At 33.5% G+C, this 22,156-nt stretch overlaps 1 protein-coding gene across 3 annotated transcripts in view; it reads left to right on the forward strand.

The window, feature by feature from the left end:
- Positions 1-22,156, forward strand: part of Tsc1 (tuberous sclerosis 1 protein hamartin) — a 135,633-nt gene that overhangs the window by 24,381 nt on the left and 89,096 nt on the right. For all 3 annotated transcript variants that reach the window (XM_074186658.1, XM_074186660.1, XM_074186659.1), the window contains exons 7-9: positions 4,248-4,321; positions 12,934-13,073; positions 21,118-21,269. In XM_074186658.1, coding sequence (XP_074042759.1) covers positions 4,248-4,321; positions 12,934-13,073; positions 21,118-21,269 — 366 coding nt within the window. The remainder of the gene's footprint in view (positions 1-4,247; positions 4,322-12,933; positions 13,074-21,117; positions 21,270-22,156) is intronic.

The raw sequence follows: 22,156 nt of genomic DNA on the forward strand, positions 1-22,156 counted from the left end.
CGTCTAGCTTGTCTTTTATAAAACACTTCTGGAGCATCCCTACACACAGACCAGCAGTAGTCTGCAAGCATTGCTTCATTCCAACGGCCCTGATAGCTCTGTTCCATTAAGGCAATGTCTTGATGGAATCTTTCTCCGTGTTCGTCACTCACAGCTCCACAGTTTTGTGGGAAGAAATTAAGATGAGAGTGAAGAAAATGAATTTTTAAGGACATGTTGCATCCAAGTTGGTGGTAAGCTTGAAGAAGCTCTTTAACCAATGCTGTGAAGTTATCATCTCTTTTGTTACCTAAAAACCCATGTACAACCCCCTTAAAGGCTTCCCAGGCTCTTTTTTCATTTCCTGTTAAAATCATGTCAAAAGCAGGATCATTTACGATTTCACGGATTTGAGGCCCAATAAAGATGCCTTCCTTGACTTTAGCATCACTCAACCTGGGAAACTTTGCTCTCAAGTAATTAAAAGCTTGTCCTTCCTGGTCCATGGCCTTCACAAAGTTTTTCATTAGTCCCAACTTAATATGTAATGGGGGAAGGAGAACATCCTTAGGATCTACAAGAGGCTCGTAAACTACATTTTTCTCATTAGGGTTTAGGTCTCGTGTAGGCCAGTTCATTTTTTTATAGTGAGATTTTCTATCCCGACTGTCCCACAGACACAAAAAACAACAGTACTTGGTGAACCCTAATTGCATTCCTAGAAGTATAGCAATGACTTTCAGATCACCACAGATGTGCCACTTGTGTTGTTCATATTTGATTGATTTGAGAAGTGTTTTCATATTTATATACGTTTCCTTCATGTGAACTGCATGACCTATAGGAATAGAGGGTAGCTGATTTCCATTATGCAGAAGTACAGCTTTTAAGCTTAGTTTTGAAGAGTCTATAAACACTCTCCATTCAGATGGAGTGTGATCCAAATTCAAGCAGTCCATCAAACCATTAACATCAGAACAAACTACGAGGTTTTCTTTTTTCTCAAAAAAAGGAAGCAAATCTTTTTGACGCTGTCTGTACTGAGATATTTTCACATCATGTTTTAGAAGATTCCTCTGTTGTAGTCTTGACCCTAACAGCTCAGCCTTTTCCTTAGACAAGCGAAGATCTCTTATAAGGTCACTCAACTCTGCTTGACTAATTCTGTGCGGATCACTAGACCTATCGCTTACCTCAAAATCAGGGTCATAGGATGTAGAAGGATGGGTTGCTCCTTCTAAACAGTCTTCATCACCTTCCTCTAAAATTTCATAGTTTTGGGGTGGAGAAGGGACTGGCAAATTGTCTGAGTGTGGTACAGGCCGAAGAGCAGATGGGAGATTAGGGTATTTAACCGTTCCTCTTTTCTTCATAGATAAACCTTGCTTAATGGGAGGAGTTAAGCAGAAATAACAGTCGTCTGTATGATTGGTAGGCTCACGCCAAACCATAGGTACTGCAAAAGCCATTGCCCGGTTTTTATTTTTCAGCCACTCTCGCAATATGACGGAACAAGAATTACAACATATATGAGGAGCCCATGATTTATCTTGGTCTCCAACTTTCACACCAAAATAATGTTCATAGGCTGTCTTAACGATAGGTGTCATTTTACGTTTCTGAGCCTTAAATGTTATTTCACCACATATATAGCAAAAGCTATCGACAGAATTCACACACTTTCGAGGCATTTCATATCAGCATTTAAATTAATTTAAAAATCAACTTCACACGATAATTTCAATAGCAACCACGTGCGTACAATTGACAAGCTCACATAGGTTACGTTTACTACTTAAGAACAGCTGATGAGAGGGGTGTTATGTAAACAAACATGTGTACCAACTGTTGGTGATGAAATATTTAATTTGTTGAAAACTCAATATACATATATATATAATATAATGATACTATATCTTGAAAACAAGAGCTAATATATAATTTTTATGGTCACTTTCGGTTTTAACACGTGGAAATACATTAAAATCATCTAATTTCAACCCTGAAACAAAAACTTTGTTGTGTTGTGTTCTCTTTTCTTCATAATGATTTCCTACCACGTAGTAACGGCTACATCCATCAATGTATTTATTATAATCGTTTAGCCAACCACTGTGAGTAATAACAGACGGACCTTGATGACTTTTATTACCTGGATAGACCAGATCAATTTGGCAAGTAGGTTACATAAGCAATGCTTATATTTGTAAATTTCCAAGGATTGATTTAAAAAGACCAGATTTCTCCATCTTGTCCACTTTGTTGTTGATATAATTAAAATAAACTTTCAAGTCCTGAATGATCCCCTTTATTTTGTAATAATTGTTAGCAACTTATAATAAAACTTGACATCCGCCATATCACCTATATTACACCTTACTTCATACTAATACTTTTTGACATAAAACAGAAATCCATGGAACAGTATATAGAAGAATAGAACAATAGTCTAAAGAAAACCAATTAATGGATTACACACTTTACCTTTGGCATTAAAAAAGAAATTAGATAACCTGGCGTGTGGCCTGAATGCCACCTCCACATTGATGATGATCTTCTACCACATAATAACGGCTACATCCATCAATTTTTTGAGGTCTTTATCAAGGTGATGAGGCAACAGAAGAAGTACTCAATTCATCCTCATTGCAGATAAGACATCTTTCAAAGTTTGACTCTCCGGTTTCATTCTATTTGTCGTGGGTCTGGCTTCATTTCTATTGGTTGAATTGAATGAACCGATAGGCGTATAATTCATTGCAGGCAGCTAAACATTATTTATGTTAATTTTCTCTTCCTTTTGGTTTGAATTGTCTGTATTTCCGAATTTCTATCGCCTCCCTAGTAGCCTTGTGTAGTAGCTATGAGTTCTATAGGGCACTTGGGACTCTTCAAACGTTATGACGTGGGTGCCCTATCTATTGTTAAGAATCTACACGGAAATCTGTATTGTTACGCTAAAATGAAATGCTGTTTTAGCCTTAGTTTGGTCCATTTTAAATAGATGGCGATACAAATCAGATTTCTAAGTTTTCTACATTAACGATATATATTTTTGGATCATGTGTGTGATGCATAAAAATGTCCTTGAGTTGAATATAAAACTTTGTTACTACTCTGTTTAAGAACGTGGAAGTCGTAAATAAAAGTCGTTTTGTAAAAGGGGCAGAGTAGTGTTTTTATCAATAATACTGTCGCAACTCAGTTCTCGCTTGGCTATTTACGAGAGGATTTTTATTTGCTGTTTCACCCATTCATTCATTCATCCAAAATAATGAAAGAACTCATTTAAAACTTAATTAAATATTTATTGTAACAGAAACGAAAAATATATTTTGGATTAACTCACACTCAAATGTTAATAAAAATAATACATTAAAACAATCAAAAAAACTTACATTATACTGCCACCCAGCAGGATTGAAGAAAAGGAGATGTGCTGCATTTCTGAAGACCCAATCGATACGTAAATGAATACTGTCTGTTGACTGTTAACTGATAACTGTTAACTGATAACTGTTAACTATTAACTATGATCTTGACCTCCCTCAATATTTATAAAGAATTATATGCTGACATTGCGACTTTGATCCGGTCACTGTACTGAGGTAAAATGCACAGCATGCAATCTGTGCCAAGTTTGCATATTTGGAGATTGTTTTATATTCCATATCCTGTGATCGGATCAATTTCGATGTCTATGAACTTGAAATATCAAAAGATAGAATTCTGAATACTGAGTGTTCGTGTGTTAAAATATTGAAGTGAGGTTGGAATATCTTTCAATTCATGTATTTACTTAAATGAATCTGAATCATTTCATGATTATTTTCTATATTTGACAATACATCTATTACATGTTCCGCATGTTCTCTTGTAATCGGTATTCCCCCCAGTTTAGCTAAAGGCCTTTCTTGCGACCTTAGGCTCTCTCTGGTGGTTTTTATTGACCTGAATATGCTGAATAGTAATTTCACGTTGTGTTTACACTTCATTAATAGAATTCAAATAGGCAAAATTTAACCCTATCCCTAGCAAGCTTTCTATGAAATGTCTTTTCAATATTAAGATTTTCATCAATAATTATTCAAAGGACCAAAGCTAATGTAGAGTTATTATTTTGTAAGAGTTTATGTTCGAAATTTCCTAAATTCCGCTGAATGTGGTAACCAAGTTATTTCAGAAACTTTGAGCATCAAAGTCAGCTGTATTCAAACTTCAAGGAATCAACTATTACGATCCACCTAATTTCTGGTATTTATTTCTAGCCAATGCTAAACACTGTAAGGATGCATCCTTCCCTTGTCACTGCCTCAGAAGATACAGAAACGACCACTGAAAGGTAATTCTTTTTTTCTGAGATTACTCTAGATTGTTCTAAAGTTTTTTTTGGGTGTCAATGAGTTCACATCAAAATTTTGTTCAAATATGATAATTAAAATAATAATTTAACAATATTTCTCCAAAGTACCAAATTTTATTTAAACAATAAGGGAAATATCAAAACCTTATGAGGTTATTGCACTTGTAAGGATTTAAGTATTATTAACAATTCATGAAGTTGAAGAAATCAATTAACAAATGGTGAATTCTACAGTGCATTTCTTTAATGTCCCCTCCCTTTTATATTTTAAAGGGGTCAACTCAAAATATTGAAATTTGGGATAATGAAATTGATGCATGAATACTTTATTTTGAAGTGAAATTGACAGATGAAACTTTCAAGATGGCTACTGGGTGCCATCTGGGAAAAAACATTAAATGGAAAAGGAGGTCTTGTGACACATCATTTTGAAGCTCCTGACGAATACTTCACAACCCTAGAATATGAAGTCAATATCTTCACTTACTACAAAATGGCGGAACATTTAATAATTTTCTGAAGACAAACACATTAATATCGATATTTCTAGAAATATTCCTTTTTATCTGCCATATGGCAATTCCAACGACCCGATAAGGTTTGTTAAGTTATTTTTTGTTTATAAAAACGACAAAAAATGTCAGTACAACAATGAACATCATTGTTCAGTTAGAATATTCCCATTTAGTTTTTGCTTTTACTAGTAGAAAGGTACCACGTCAACAATTTCTAAAATGGTCAATTCTCGTCCATTGGAAGAGAAAATTGAAGCGATTTTTATTTACGGTGCGACGCTTAACTTTCACGAGACCTGAAGGATTTTCAATAAATGTTTTCCGAATCGTCCTATCTGTAGAAAATATTTAAAAGAACTTGTATCGAAATTCACAACTACCGGTAGTGTACATAATAACAAAAAGCCCCCAAGTCATCCGTCCATTCAGGAAGAACAGCAAGTGCAAATAATTGGTGAGGTGATAGTAAATCCTGAACAGTCTACTTATTAGATAGATAGATCGATTAGATAGATTATCTTTATTAGTTCTTTGGTACAAAGACCCTTTCGAATGTAGAACATATCAATGTATAAAGGAGTATGATAAAAATTACAAAAAAAATAAAAAATAAACATAAAAATATAAAATGAAAATAATTTTAAAAAAATATATATATATATATATATATATATATATATATATATATATATATATATATATATATATATATATATATATACAGGCTGATTCACGGTGGATGGCACATTAGACGTTTCTGGTGAACCAGACAACGGATCACTTTGAAAATTTAATGGAGGGCATATTCGGACATTTTCTAGCCAACTAAAATATTTTCGACAATGCGGTGTTGCCGCTTCTATTAGAAAGCAGTAGCAACTTTGATTTTTCAAATGGAACACTCTGTATATAATATTATTTTTGGAATCTCCAACAATTGCCCGACAACTTTTCTTGATATTTCCCTATACCTATCTGTTACCGTTTTCGAAATAAAAATTAATTTCAATTTTTTTCTTCGAAAATCATGACTTCTAAAAATGCCGATATCTTTTAGTTAAGAAGTACTATGATATCGAAATTTGGTTTGGAGTTAGGTGATACTTGGACACTTCCCACACGTCAGCCTAATCTCCGTTACTTCAATACAGGGTGGTAAAAAAATACAATTTTTTCGTTTGCTTGAAAAAGTTGCTGAAATTTGATTATTTTAAATGGAACACCCTGTATATTATTGAAAATTCGGAAAGCTGCTGAAATTTGCTTTCTTTCTATGTATATCATACCTATACCTAACTAGTCAAGTTTCGGACTTATGAACATTTATTTGTGAAAATGTCCCTTCAGAATGGTATTTCCATTCGGTATTTGGTAAGCAGGCCATGATTACTATTTGACAGTAGCGTTGTGACATTCTCCTAATAATATCGACATTTTCGTCACTTCAGAAGTTGCAAATACCTTCAAAACGATGAAACAAAACTATTCAAACGAAGTTCTTATGAATTTGTTTATTATTTTTGTACAGTGTGACAAAATTATCAGCAGAACATGTAGAAAGTTCAATGAAATGTATCCGAATCTACCGCCAATGAACCTCAAGAAATTTATACGAATTCAGAACAATTTCAATATGTTTGGAAGAAACTTGAAATTGGAAATATTGATATGAATAATTATAAAAAAGTAAAACAATCATGTGGAATATTTCAAAATATGTTCGAATCGCTGGCCGTTCACTTCCAAGCACTTTAAAATGCGGGTGTTGACTGCTTTCGTGGTGGCAGATCTGATTTCATTGGGATCCAAATCTTCAAATGTTTGGGCAATCCTTTCTAACAATTCATCTCTCGAACGCACGGGTATTTTGTAAACTTTTTCTTTAAACATTCCCCACAAATAAAAATCTAATGGATTAAGATCGGGTGATCTCGCTGGCCAATTCCATGGTCCCAAGCGCCTCATCCACCGATCGTCAAATAGTCTATCCAGTTCTGCGCTCACTTCTCTTGTGCAATGTGCAGGAGCTCCGTCTAGTTGGTACCAACAGTTTCGATAATCTTCGAGTGGCAGATTATCCACGAAACTGTCTACAGTATTCTCCAAAATATTCAGGTAGCTTCTGGATGTTAATGACTCCTCGTATATCACGTACCTCAATTTGTTGTCCATCAACATGCAGAAGACATTAAAACTAAATTTTTCTTGAAATCTTGAAATATCAAGAAAAGTTGTCGGGCAATTGTTGGAGATTCCAAAAATAATATTATATACAGAGTGTTCCATTTGAAAAATCAAAGTTGCTACTGCTTTCTAATAGAAGCGGCAACACTGCATTGTCGAAAATATTTTAGTTGGCTAGAGAATGTCCGAATATGCCCTCCATTAAATTTTCAAAGTGATCCGTTGTCTGGTTCACCAGAAACGTCTAATGTGCCATCCACCGTGAATCAGCCTGTATATAAATAAACACATTGCATACTACAAGACATTTCAGACAAACATATAGTACAATAATAACATTGTAAAAGTATACAAATTAGGCAGACAATTCAAAGTCTATCAGTGAAATATTCTTCTACCGAATAATAAGCCTTTGATAAAAGCATGATTTTTAGTTCATTTTTCTAACAGGCAAGTTTTTGATGGAATCGGGTATTTTGTTATAAATATTAATCACAGAAAAAGGAACATTTTTCTGTACAAAAGAAAAACCTGTCATTAAGTTGAGAAGACTGTTTTTATTGCGGGTATTATGAGAGTGATTCCTATCAAAAATTTCAAATAATGGCATGTTTTCTTTAACAAAAATTACACATTCATACACATACATACTTGTAAGAGTAAGAATTCTCTTTTCAGTAAATATTTCCCTGCAACTCTCTGTTTTAGGTAGATTGAAAATTTTTCTCAAACATTGTTTTTGTAAAATGAATATTCACTGAGTGTCCACAGACATTCCCCAAAGGATGATATCATATCTAATGCGACTTTCAACGTATCCATAGTATGCCAGTAGTGCTGCATATTGAGAAATATTTTGTGATATGACTTTCAAAGCAAAACAGTATCTTGATAAAGTTGTTGCAATATTATTTATTGACTCTTCCAGTTCAATTTTGAGTCGCGAATATTTGTAAGGTGTCTTTTAGAGGAGACTTTTGAAGAGGAAAAGGTATCATCCATACAAAATTAAAATGGTACACCAATTAACTGAAGATGACCCTGATCGAAGAATAGAATTCTGCGAAATCATGAAGGAAACCATTGCAAGGCATCCTACCTATCTCCACAATATTTGTTTTAGTGACGAATGTACATTTTTTAAACGATAATGTTCACTGACAAAATTGCCGTTATTGGAGTGACACCAACCCTCACGTTTTCCGCGAAACACATACCCAATATCCAGAAAAAAATTAACGTTTGGGCGGGAATAGTGGGAAACCATAGTGTAGGAACTCTATTTATTGATCAAAATTCAACAGGGGAACTGTATTTGAATATGCTGGAAACTACTGTTGACCCCCTCATCACTGACATCGTCGAAGCGAATCCTAATGAATTCGATATGGATATTGTATTCCAACAAGTTGGAGCACCACCACATTACTCCAGACAAGTAAGAAACTATTTGGATACTACTTTTCCCGGTAGTTGGATTGGCCGTCGAGGTCCTACAGAATGGCCAGCCCGCTCGCCAGGTTTGAAGCAAAAGGTGTACGAAACTGAACCTGCTTCAATACTGGATATACGGCAGAGAATAATAAATATTTGTAGAGATATTGACAGTACTGTGTTCGAAAATGTTCGGCTTGAAATATCGGATAGGCTGTTCATATGTCAAGAAGTTCAAGGCAACCATTTCGAGCATCTTCTGAACTGACCTCAAGCTTATTACCTCATATTATGTAGTTAAATGTCAATGTACTCAGGCAATTATTAAAAGTTTCGCCATTTTGTAGTATTTGAAGATATTGACATTATATTTTAGGGTTGTGAAGCATTTGTCAGGAGGTTCGAAGAATTTCTTTACTTTGATAGGGCCAAGATGAGGTACAGCTTGTCAAATGTAGGAAGAGCTCTGTTGATTTCAATATGGTCTAGGGACATTAACTCACAAGACTGCATTCTTCTATCAGGGTCATCTTCATTTGAATCATGTGATATCTTCAGTTTTTATGATGGTGGTATTCCTCGAAAGTGATTGTTGAAACATCATTCTCACAAGCAACTGTTGTCGAGGAGTGCAGGGAGTTATTCACTGCAGATGCAACAATTTCTATATGTTTCTCATCTGAGATAGTTTTTTTTCAGCTCCTCTAGCTATAGCTACATTTCCAGTTCGAAAATTTCAACCAATTCTCCGATATATTTTCGGCAGATCGGATTGTCATGAAAATTGAGGCGCAAATGAGGATTGCTTCTGTTTTTTCAACTATCATCAAACTTAAACCAGTCCGTTTCGTCTTTGAACAAGGCGTAGTAATGACCAAATTCAACGCCAGAACCACAGTGAACAATGACTGCATGAATATTATAATAGTGGTCTACTAGATTGAAGTATTCATTTATTTCAAACCTTCATAAGAGTTTGTTGCTTCCGTCAGAGGTTGAGTCTTGTTTGAAGATCATCAGTGTTATTATTAGATTGACTGGTGCCTCAGCTATACTTGTTTGGCAGTTAGTTTGGCGCATGTTTGGCAACACAGTCGATCATCACTTGTTGAAAATTCCATTTTCATGATTTAACAATAAGCTTTGCACGGACTGGTTATTAGTCATATTGGGAAACGCTAGATGAAGTTCTAGAAATTCACATACGTTTTTGCTACCTCTTGAACATTTACTACAAAGTAAACAAGTGAGGATTTTTCCAGCAGAAGATTTACGAACACAAGACGAGATAGACTGTATGGAATCATTAAATCCAGAGCGGTCAGGAGTATTGATTCTGCTATTGTTTTGACCACAAAGAGTATTCAACAAGAATCTAGTGTCCGACCGAAACTGGTTTTACGACCGAACTGAAAACGAATTTCGGCAACGGTCACAGTTTCGGCCGAAATCGAAACTTCCTTACAAGGATTATGTTTTGAAGGAAAAATAAAGAAAAGTTTATTTTAATCAATCAATCTTTATTTTTTTATCTTTAAATCACAACGTTATGCAGTCTTCGACATTTTTAGTTTACTTTTTATGTTGATAATCAACATTAAAAACCTTATTTAAGAAAAATATTAATGGCACCTTAAAAATACTTGAAATAGGTGAGGTGTTCATTTGAGTAGGTATAGATCCTTCCTTTGAATATTATTGATGGGTTTTCAAAAATATCAAACATAAAATTATTTATTTGAGTCGTTACCTAATATCACTTGTATGAAATTTAACGAGCCGAACATGACCGATCACAGCGCGGGAACTCCCGAATGCAGTTTCGGTTCTGGTCTTAGTTTCGGCTGGTTTTCCGCTGAAACTGAAACTAAACCGAAACCCGGTTTTTTTTTTTTTGCCGAAACTCGACCGAAACCGAACTTTCGGTCGGACACTACAAGAATCCCAAGAATTCAGAACAATTCTCTTGTATTCATCGAAAGTAATTTCAAGTGGAGGAGAATCAGTTTTTTAGCGACCTTTTTGGGTATTTGTTACCTTCCACAATCTGAACAATATAGAAATTATAATGGAGAACTTTATACCAGTGTAAAAGGGAAAACTTTTTAGTTTACCCATGTTACCCAAGTTACTGATAAATAGAAGATTTTTCTTTGTGAAAAATACTTTGATTTTAAGCAGTAACTTATTATTATTATTACTCTTTATTAGCAAATAATGCTCTTCATAGTACAGTCAGTCACTTATAAAATACAAAACAATAAAAAATATATAAAATTAGAGACAAGTCATATTTTAAAAACAAGAAATTAGAAAACAAGAAGAATTATTGATGACAATTTCTTGAAATATATTAACTATATTTTCTTTCAAATGAATTTAATGAATCACAGCTTTTTATATGACTTGGCAAATTATTAAATGCAATCAGACCAGAACTATACAACGAATCACAACCTATATGTTCTCTGTTGATATAAAAATTTCCTATTCTATTTCTACTGGAGTGTGTATGAATACTACTTGTGTAATATTATCGGGGTAAACTAAAAAGTTTGCCCTTCCACAGTAGTATAAAGTTCTCCATTATAATTTTTATATTTTTAAATTGTGGAAAGTAACAAATACTCAAAAAAACGGTCGATAAAAAATCCTCTTGTTGTCCTAACAAGTATCTAGTGGACTTCAAAGACTCCAGAAATAAATCCTAAATCACATTTACAACAGAAATGCTCTTTTTTCTCGTATAATATCGTTCAATTTCATTAACACGATTTTATTATCTTCACTTGGTTTTTGGCAAATGGTCTCAAACTAAATAGTGAAAAGTCACAGAGTCTTCATTTTTCAAGCAGCAACGCTACATCTAATGTTGACAGTGTTAAATTACTGGGTATATATTTTGACAGCACTCTCAGCTGGGTATGTCATATTGAACAGCTTAAAAGTAAATTATGTACTACACTTTTCATCCTTCGTCAAATAAAAAATGTTGTCAGCTTCAGCACGCTAAAGACAACGTATTTTTCTCTTTTTCATTCCCTTATCAGTTATGGTGTCCTTCCTTCTTTGGGGTAATTCTACTGGTGCTGAAAACATTTTCAAACTACAAAAAAAAGCAATGAGAATTATTGCAGATGCCGATTTTAGAGATCATTGCAAACCCGTATTTATTCAGATGAAAATAATGCCTTTACTAAGTATATATTTGTTCAATGCGCTTATTGAAATAAAGAAGAAGTTGAACTGTCTCTTAAAACAGTCGGGAATTCACACTTACAATACCAGGCATGCCTATAAAATAGTCTTGATTATACGCTTTATAATAACCTACCCAAAGAGTATAAAAATCTTAGTTTGTCCATGTTCAAGAAAGCCTCGAAAAAGTATTTTTTGAAACATTGTTTCTACTCTGAAGATGAATATCTGAAACACTTACGTGAATCTTCCATGACTTGATTAATTTGACAGCTAAGTAACACTATCGAACTTTTATAATCTATATGTTTTTATTTTACATTACTTTTATTCTAGTACCCCAGCGTTTCAATTCAATTGATTGAAATGACGTAGTGAAATAAATTCTATTCTATTCTATTTTTGTATGTTTGTTTGTAACTGACTCCTTTGGACTCGATTTTGACTTACTTTAAATTGACAGATGTATTTTAAACTTTGTAAACATACTAAGAATTAGTAAGAATACAATAATATCATAAGTTTATCTCATTACCCTGATCAGATTCGCCAAGATTACATAATTTTCTCAGACAGTCTCTTTGTGAGAGCAAGTAAGACAACCACATTGTCTGTGCATACGTATATATTTTATAATAAAATAGCAAGCCGTACTAAAAAGTGGAAGACGCATAATAGTTTAGAAAACTAAAAAAAACACGCTTCAATAGCAACACAAACTAAAAAATTATTCGAAACTAATTTAAGATTGTGATCAACATGGCTTGATGTAACTAATGACTTTTAATTAGTCTGAAATCAGAATAAATCTATTCATAAAAAAAATAATTCTGTTGTAAAAAAGCGTGGGATACTTTAAATTATATTTTTATTATGGCTCCAATCTGGCAAACAGCTCTTAACCAAGTAGTTATAACAAAACTTATGTTCGACTCTAATATCTCGCCCTGTTGAAAAGTAAAGAAAGGGAGACTATTCACCTCCCTTCTGTATTTCACTTGCCACACGCCAGTTGCTCCTCGAAATTTCAGAAAACTGTTCCTAGCAATTTGGATTTGTGTTTCACAAGGATATTCAGAAAAAAATGTACATACTACTTTAAATTTTGGAGTAGAGGAAACTGATACATTACAATTACTCATATATTTAACTTGTTAGCTTTTGGTTAAGTTGGTTCTTTAGAAATCATATATTTTTTCTTTAACATCAAAATCTAATCTGAATATTAGTACAGTATCTCAGTAGTACTAAATGTTTTAGGTGGAAAAAAATGGGAGTTCATGATGTAATTGTAGAATGTGAAAGATTCAGCTTAGATTTGACTGATAGATGTCCTCATGACTCTTGTCAGTACACATCTGGTTTTCGATCTCGTTCTGGAACTGCAAATTCCACAATTGGTAAGTAATCAAATCAGTTTTTTTGAGCAGTAATACCAGTGCAATATAATTAATCTACTACATCAGCACTCTTCTATTTAAAATAATCACAAAATATACGAGGGTTGCCTTTTATGTTTCGGGATTTGGCAACTCTAGTGTTGCAATCTGACAACTGACAGGTCTATCGTAAAGTTGGACATTTTTGAGGACATCAGCGAAATACCTCTAAATAAGGATAATTTCAATATTTCTCTGGCGGCAGAATTACAGAATATGAATGAGCGAGAAAAATGTAATGATGTTTCTTTTTTGGAACAGAGTATCGAAATACAGGCCTAATATTGGTTATGAATGTGCAAAGCTTATTGCCCAAATTTGATGAAATACATGGCTTAATAACCAAATACCATCCCATAGCGGCGTGCTTAAGTGAAGTGAGGTTAACTAATGACATTGGGGATAACGAAATCTTTATTGATGGATATCAAATTACCAGAGTTGACAGTGAAAGTCGACATACAGGAGGAGTATTAATTTACCTAAGACATGATTTAAAAATATTAAATTTGGATAAACATATCTCAACAAAATTTTTTTGGATATTAGAATTAAAAGTACTATACTAAAACCAATAATGATTGAGAGTAGAAGTAAGCCCAGTTGACAGCAAATCGGGGGCGTGCTTATTAATTTTTGAGAGGGTTAAGAATGAAAGAAAAATTCTTAGTACAATTAGTTAAAATATTCATACACATTTTTTAATTATTTCATTAAAACTTTGCTAGTTATATATATATATATATATATATATATATATATATATATATATATATATATATATATATATATAACTTTTTTCACTATTGGGTTGCAGCAATTGATAAGTGAACTCTTTATAACTATTCTATAACTATTCTCAAGCTTTCAAGTAACTTAAACTCATCGTCAGGGGTACTAGAAAATACAAATAACAAATTTTTGATAATAGAATATAATATAAATGTAAATGTACAAATTTTCGTCTAATCTTCAACCTCAGATTCGTCACTGTTGCTACCGCTATCATCAAAGTGAATTATGATTGGTTCAATATTGTGTTCAATACGGTTGTCTGCGTCCCACATTTTTTGCTCCTCTTTTAAAACGTGCTGCATGCATTTCTTCCAGTCTCCTGCAGAAACAGTTCGAATAGCTTCTTGTAGGTGATGTTGCACGTCCACTAATTTAAATGTTCTGTTTTCTCGTGCCACATATCCTTTTACTTGCGCCCAGATTAATTCTATTGGGTTTAATTCGCAGTGGTATGGTGGTAACCTTAAAACTGTAATTCCACGACTTAACGCCATTTCATCCACTGCGAATTTTTTATATTTGTCTGTGTGTAATTTTGTTAGCTGAAGTAGTTCTGCCTTTAAACTATCTTTGTTATATTGGATGTTCTTATTAATTAACCATTCTTGAATTGCTGCTTTTTTCCATGATTGTTTCGGTAATGGTTCTAAATGTCGACTATGGTATGGGGCATTGTCCGTGACGATGACAGACCCAGGTTCCACAAGTTGAATGATGCCTTCAAACCATTTTTCAAACACCTCCGCATTCATCTCTTCATGATAGTCGCCTGTTTTCTTAGATTTAAATATTAATTCACCATTTGGTAAAAATCCACTGTTGCTTCCTATATGCGTAACTATCAGACGACTACCTTTTCCAGATGGCTGTTTTAACCCAACTGACAAACCTTCAATAAAGGCTTGTCGTGCACTTGTTATATTACCATCCTGCCATACTTTTTTGACCGTATGTCCTTGGTTAACCCATGTCTCGTCCATGAAGTACAATTTTTTTTTGAGCTTCCGAAATTCGTCAATTTTTCTTAGATAGTTTCTTCTCCATGCTATTATTTCTTGACGTTCAATGAGAATGCTTTTCCTGTCAACTTTTCCGTACGTAAATTTCATTTCGTGTACAAGTTTCCTAAAAGTTTCTTTACCCATTTTTGGGACCAATTCATGATCGCTAAGTGCCTCCAGAACTGTTTGTAGTGTGGGCAGCTCATTTCTGAAAAAGAAACTGTGAATAGTTCTGCGTATACTGGTTTTGGCTTCTTCATCAACTGTGATTTTTTTTCGTCCGCTACTAGTTTTTGGCGTTTATACGTCCCCATGACTTTCTGCTTCTCTTAGTATTTTGTAAATCGATGATTTTGGTACACCGGTATAATCAGAGCACATATCAACTAATTTATCTTTTGTAATTGTGGAACTTAATGATGTAGAAATGCCCGGTTGGTTATTCGGAGGTACACACGTAGAATTACAGCACATATGCACAAAGTCATCTTTTGGTGGCTGATGATCTCTTTCAAGACAGTGAAATACTCGCAGTACGATTTGTTTTTCTCTTACTGACCGAGACTCCGACCGTTTTACCTTTTTCGACGTGGAAGGCCCGACCATGTCTCCCATTTTTTGAGTAGTTTGAGAACGGTGTAGAAATATAATTATGTAACGCTTAAACACTTATTAGCACTATTATTTTCACCAATTGTTATCACAACACGTCGATTGCTGACTAACTTAACTGTAAAACGTACAATTCACGCTGTATAATTCACAAACCAATGATACGCTCATGGCTGCAAGTACATTAGTGAGGACTGCAACGATGAGATGGAAGTTACGGTAAAGTGACAAAGATAGAAATATCGTTGCGTACAGCGTTGCCACTAGTTGTAATAAATATCTAACACTATACAGAAAATAATGAATTTTAACTGATCAGTAATCAGGAAATGTATAAGTATTACTCATTACAAGCCCATTACTGATTTTTGTCATAAATAATACCTTTTAATCGTACTAGTATTGTGTATTATCTATAATTTGCCATAACCTACAACTCTACTGCTTACTATATTTTGATTCTGTTATAAACTGGTAATGTAAAATTTAGATATGACAACGCGCTTTACTCTCAATCATTATTGGTTTTACTATATACAATAAGAAGTGTATCCATCTAATTTGTTTATATCATTCACCCAATAGTAGTGATGCTGATTTTTCGAACTTTTTTGAACAGTGGGCCACTTCTTTGATATAAATTGCTTGGTTCTGATTGTGAGGGATTTCAATATAAATTTCGAAGCAAACACCACCTACAGCAAACGATTGAGGGAAATTACCTCTGATATGGGCTTCATGCAAGTTATTGATGATATTACTCATCCTACTAACAATGGTGGAAGTATTATACATCTGGTGATTACTAACAGGAATATTTCAGCTCATATACACAAAACTCCAAAAATAAGTGATCATTATTTAATTACACTTAATTTAAACAATGATAAAGACCAAACACCATACGAATATTGTATATACACTAGAGGCAAAATTAATTATGATGATATAAATAATGAGCTGGCGAAGGTAAATTGGGTATACCATCATGATAATCTAGATGAGAAATGCCAGTATCTGACAGGTATTATGAAAGAATGTTTGGATAAAGCAGCTCCAAAACAGGAAAAAATAATTAAACCGGAATATAAAGAATGGAGGAATGATACAGTTAGAAATGCAGTAGTATACAGGGATAATAAATACAAACTATATAAGAAATCAAAACAGATTGAAGACAAAGAAAACTACAAACAGGCAAGAAATAATGTGGTGAAAGTTATTAGAGAACAAAAATCAATATTTTACAAGGACAAAATAGATATCTGTAGTGGTGACCCCAAAAAAATGTGGAAAACACTGAAACCTTTGCTGTCACCAAAAGAAAGAACAAAATTCACCAAGTTAGAGATTGATAATGAGGAGGAAGTAGATATTAATATGATTCCTGATAAACTCAATACATATTTTGTAGAAAGTATCAATAAATTAGTAGAAGAAATACATATTGAGACACAAGATGAAATAAGGATACAAAACACTGCAAAAGAACATTTGAGTGATTTCAAATTGATTAGTTTTGAGAAGCTACATGATATATTGTTGAGAATGAAAAATAAAAGTAGCGATGATGATCTAACAACGGAATTCCTAAAAAAAAGTATATCATAATATAAAAGGCCCGTTATTGAACCTTGTCAACTATTCCCTAACCACCGGTACATTTCCATCTATGCTGAAAGTATCAACAATAATTCCAGTTCCAAAAGTAAAGAATACAAGTAAAGCCAATGATAAGCGACCAATAAATACTTTGTTGGCAATAGAAAAACTAATTGAGAAAGTTGTCTATGTACAAATGTTAAATTTTTTAAATAGTAATAATATTCTAACTGAAAATCAATCAGGTTTTAGAACTGGGCATAATCGCGAAACAGCGGTTCAAAGTGTTTTATTTGACTGGAAAATGTGGACACATCAAAATATGAATGTAGGAGCAGTTTACTTAGATTTGAAAAGAGCCTTTGAGACAGTAAATAGGAAAAGACTCCTGTTTAAATTGAGAAATTATGGAATATCCGGTACAGTCTATAAATGGTTTGAAGATTACCTAAATAGTAGAAGACAAGTAACAAAACTTAATAATGTGACGTCCTGTGAAATTGTCAATAACAACGGAGTACCTCAGGGCGGTACACTAGGACCACTCTTATTCCTAATATATATAAATGATATTGTTATGAGGTAGACAAGTGTAAAATTCATCTCTTTGCTGATGACACACTTGTATATTACTGTGCATATGATGTGGAACATTTGATAGATACAATGAATATTGAACTACAAAAAATAAGTCGGTGGTGTAGTTATAATGTATTGAAATTAAATGGTAATAAATCAAAATTCATGTTATTTACTAATAAAACGGGATATCATGAACTTGAAAGCAGACATTTAAATATCCATATTGATAATATAGAAATAGAAACCGTTAGTGCGACGAAATATCTTGGAGTCTTAATTGATAGAGGCTTAACATTCAAAGAACACTTACAAGAGGTAATAAAAACTATCTCAAGAAATGGTTAGCTTTCTAGGAAGGATTTCGCCAACACTTTCAAAATCTACAAAAATTATAATACATAACACACTTATATTACCACATTTTACATTTTGTGCATCGATAATATATACTGTCAATAAAAATGAAATGGATAGATTACAAAAACAGCAAAACCGAGCCATGAGGATCATATTAAGAAAACCAAGAGACACCAATCAAAGCAATTCTGAAGGAATTGCAATGGATGACTGTGACAGATCTCATATATTACTATACAATGATAATTATATATAAAATGAATAATCACCTATCACCGACATACCTGAATAGGCATATTGAATACAATGAGAATCATCATCACTATAATACAAGAACGCGTAATAACATATATGTAGGAGTTAAAAATAAAAAGTGTACTGAGAAATCCATTTACCATGCAGGAATGTTATCTTTTAATAGTTTGAACAAAAATATTAAAGAATGTAGCACTCTTGCATTATTCAAAAACAAGTTGAAGAGTCATCTATTGGGTGAATGAACTAGTCTTTATATAATATAAATTTTGACTGTATAAACTTTTTTTTGTATTCTATATTTGTATTTTGTTTGTGTTTTATATTGACTAACAACTGTGATATTTTAAGTAGATGTTGTATATTTATTGTAGTACTCATAAATTGAAATTTTATTCCTGAGTTTAGTTGACTAACACATTGTGGTGTCGTATTTGATTATAGATGTAATTGTATTAGCAGTTTCATTGCTAAATTAAGGAATATATATATATATATATATATATATATATATATATATATATATATATATGAGATGATATATATATATATATATATATATATATATGAGATGATATATATATATATATATATATATATATATATATATATATATATCATCTCAGATGGCATTACGATGGCAAAACGATATCCAGTTGGCTGCCCAGACCGAAAGAGAGAATTTCCCTAGAAAACCAAGGAGTATATAGCATCACATGCGAGGACTGTGGACAACAATATATCGGTCAGACCAACAGACGTATATCTGCCAGAACCCAGGAGCACAAAAACTCGATAAGAACAAAACAAACCTCCTCTGCCCTCTTTTAACACCATCTACAAACAGGTCACAAGATTAATTTTGAGTCCACAAAACAGATAGCACAGGTGCAAAACCCAAGAATTCGACAAATCAGGGAAGCTATCGAAATCGAAAAGCAAGGCCTCATCAACAAAAGGGATGACTCACTGAACATCCCAAGGATTTGGAAAACAATAATTAAAAACAATCACCAAAGACAACCACAAATTGATAATGAACCATCGCAGGTAGGAGAACCGCCAGAAGCCATTAACAACCCTCAGGTAGAAAAACAGGTAGGAGAACTACCAAAAGCCATTAACAACCCTCAGGTAGAAAAACAGGTAACAAATCCATACAACTTACGCAAGCGAAACCATATAAAAACCACAAGAAGAACCTAACATCAGTTACACCTCTCGAAGCGAAGCAGTAACTCGTCTTGATAATGCCATCTGAGATGATGGCGAAACGTCGACTATCGAATAGTACACAACGGATGAACACCCGGAAAAACAACACATCATATTCTACCATCCGTGAAAACCTACATTGTAATATATATATATATATATATATATATATATATATATATATATATATATATATATATATATATAGATATATATATATATATATATATATATATATATATATATATATATATATATATTTGTGTTGTTTACAGTAACTTAAAAGATTCATCTCGGACCAAAAAAGGAATTAAATCGTGAACATTTTCGTGTCATTATTTTTTATAACTTAATTCAATTTTTGGCGATGAAGTTCCATCAAGGACCAGTGTTTATCGATGGTATGGGAATTCAATCGTGGTCGTAGTTCCCTCTAAGACAAATTTCGTGAAGGTCGTCCAAACTCAGTTGTTGTTCCAAAAACCATTGATGCTCTGCGCGAAATGATATTGCAAGATCGTCATGTGATCTATCGTGAGATTGAGACAACCTTAGGCATTAATGGGACCAGCATACGTTCAATATTGCATAAACATTTGACTGTCAAAAAAATTTGTTCGCGTTGGATCCCACACAGTTTGTTAATCGCTCAATAAAAGGCTTGTGTTGATTGGTCGAAGGAAATGCTCAAAAAATACGATCGCGGTGCTTCGAAACACGTCTATGACATCGTGACAGGTGATGAATCGTGAATTTACGCGTATGAGCTCGAAAGTAAACAGCAGTCGACTGTATGGGTGTTTCAAGATGAGTCGAATCCAACGAAAGTTGTTCGCGCACGAAACACTTCTAAGCAAATGGTCGCCTGTTTTTTCGGAAAAACTGGACATGTCGCAACCATACCACTAGAACAACGCATAACAGTCAATTCTGAGTGGTACACAACCATTTGTTTGCCAGTTGTCTTCCAAGAAATCAGGAGAACCAATTGCCGAAGAGGGATCACCCTTTACCACGACAATGCGAGCTCTCACACATCGGCTCAAACAACTGCATTTTTGAGCACCCAAAACATCGATTTGATAAGTCATCCGCCGTATAGTCCTGACTTGGCACCGAATGACTTCCTTTTATTCCCGCACGTAAAAAACAAACTGAGAGGTCAACGTTTTTCGACACCTGAAGCGGTTGCTGCATTCGGAATTTATGTTTTGGAGGTACCTCAATCAGAGTGGCAAAAGTGCTTCGACAATTGGTTCAAACGCATGCAAAAGTATATAGATCTTCATAGGGATATTTTGAAAAACAATAAAGTGATTTTTGATGATTAATATTTGTTTTTGTTCTCTAATCCCGAAATATAAAAGGCAACCCTCGAACTGGGTTATTTATTTTTATTTTCAATATTGATTCAGAGGGAAAACGAAATAGAATGTAAAAATGTTTTCAAGCAAGTTTAGATACTTCTTTATTGAAAATTTCAACATATGTTTATGTATTCATGTCTTATGTGGACTTAGGAATAAGTTAGTTGTGTGCCAGTTGCACATTTTTCGTCATTACTTTACGTTGATTTTCTATTTCAGAAAAATCTTATAATCTTCAAAGTTTGAAAAATGAAGGGTTTGTTGAAAAATCTGCTTCTGATACTGGGCCTTTTTTCTCACCAAGTATGATGTATACTGTCCATTCACCGCCAATTATAGAATCCGTTCCTACCACCATTCCTCATCCGCAGGTAAGATTTGAATTACTTCATGCATATAGGATAAAGAAAATAGCTTTTGTCTGATTTCTACCAAGATTTTTATTTGTTACGACCGGTTTCGGTTTTACTGGGGTGTATTTTGTCAAATGTTAACTTTTAAAATACTAGCAGTAGGGGTGATGCAATGAAACACCACTAACAAGTTACCCATCTAGGTCAGTTGTCGTAGGTTCGATTAATAAAAAAAAAAAGATCGTTCTTTATTGCTACACCTAATTTTGGCCAGAAAAAAAAGGAAACCGCCTTGATAATTAAAGATCCCACTACTGCAATATCTCAGTAAGGCAATTAATAATCTTAAATGTATCTTCCATAAAAATATCTGGAAAAAAGATTCAGCTTCAGCGCAGGGAAAATATCAGATGGTAAAGAAATATTCAACATCAATTTTAATAAACTGGTATATTTGTATAGAAAAAAAAACACAATACAAAAAACCTCAGGATGCCCTGACAGAATCTTGAATTAATTATTTGGAAATATTCCTTTTTATCTGCTATATGGCAATTCCAACAACCCGATAAGTTTTGTTAAGTTATTTCCTGTTTATAAAAACGACAAAAAAATGTCGGTACGACAATGAACATCATTGTTCAGTTAGAATACTCTCATTTAGTTCTCGGTTTTACTAGTAGAAAGGTACCACGTCAACAATCTCTAAAATTGTCAATTCTCGTCCATTGGAAGAAAAAATTGAAGCAATTTCAATTTATGGTGCGACGCGTCACTTTCACGAGACCTAAAGGATGTTCAATAAACGTTTTCCGTATCTTCCTATCTGTAGAAAATATTTCAGAGAACTTGTATCCAAATTCACAACTACCGGTAGTGTACATAACAAAAAGCCCCCAGGTCAT

Source organism: Leptinotarsa decemlineata, unplaced genomic scaffold (genome assembly GCF_025532065.1).
Source record: "Leptinotarsa decemlineata unplaced genomic scaffold, Ldec_3_MD MMD2_P_RNA_scaffold_4, whole genome shotgun sequence".
NCBI classification, from domain to species: domain Eukaryota; kingdom Metazoa; phylum Arthropoda; class Insecta; order Coleoptera; family Chrysomelidae; genus Leptinotarsa; species Leptinotarsa decemlineata.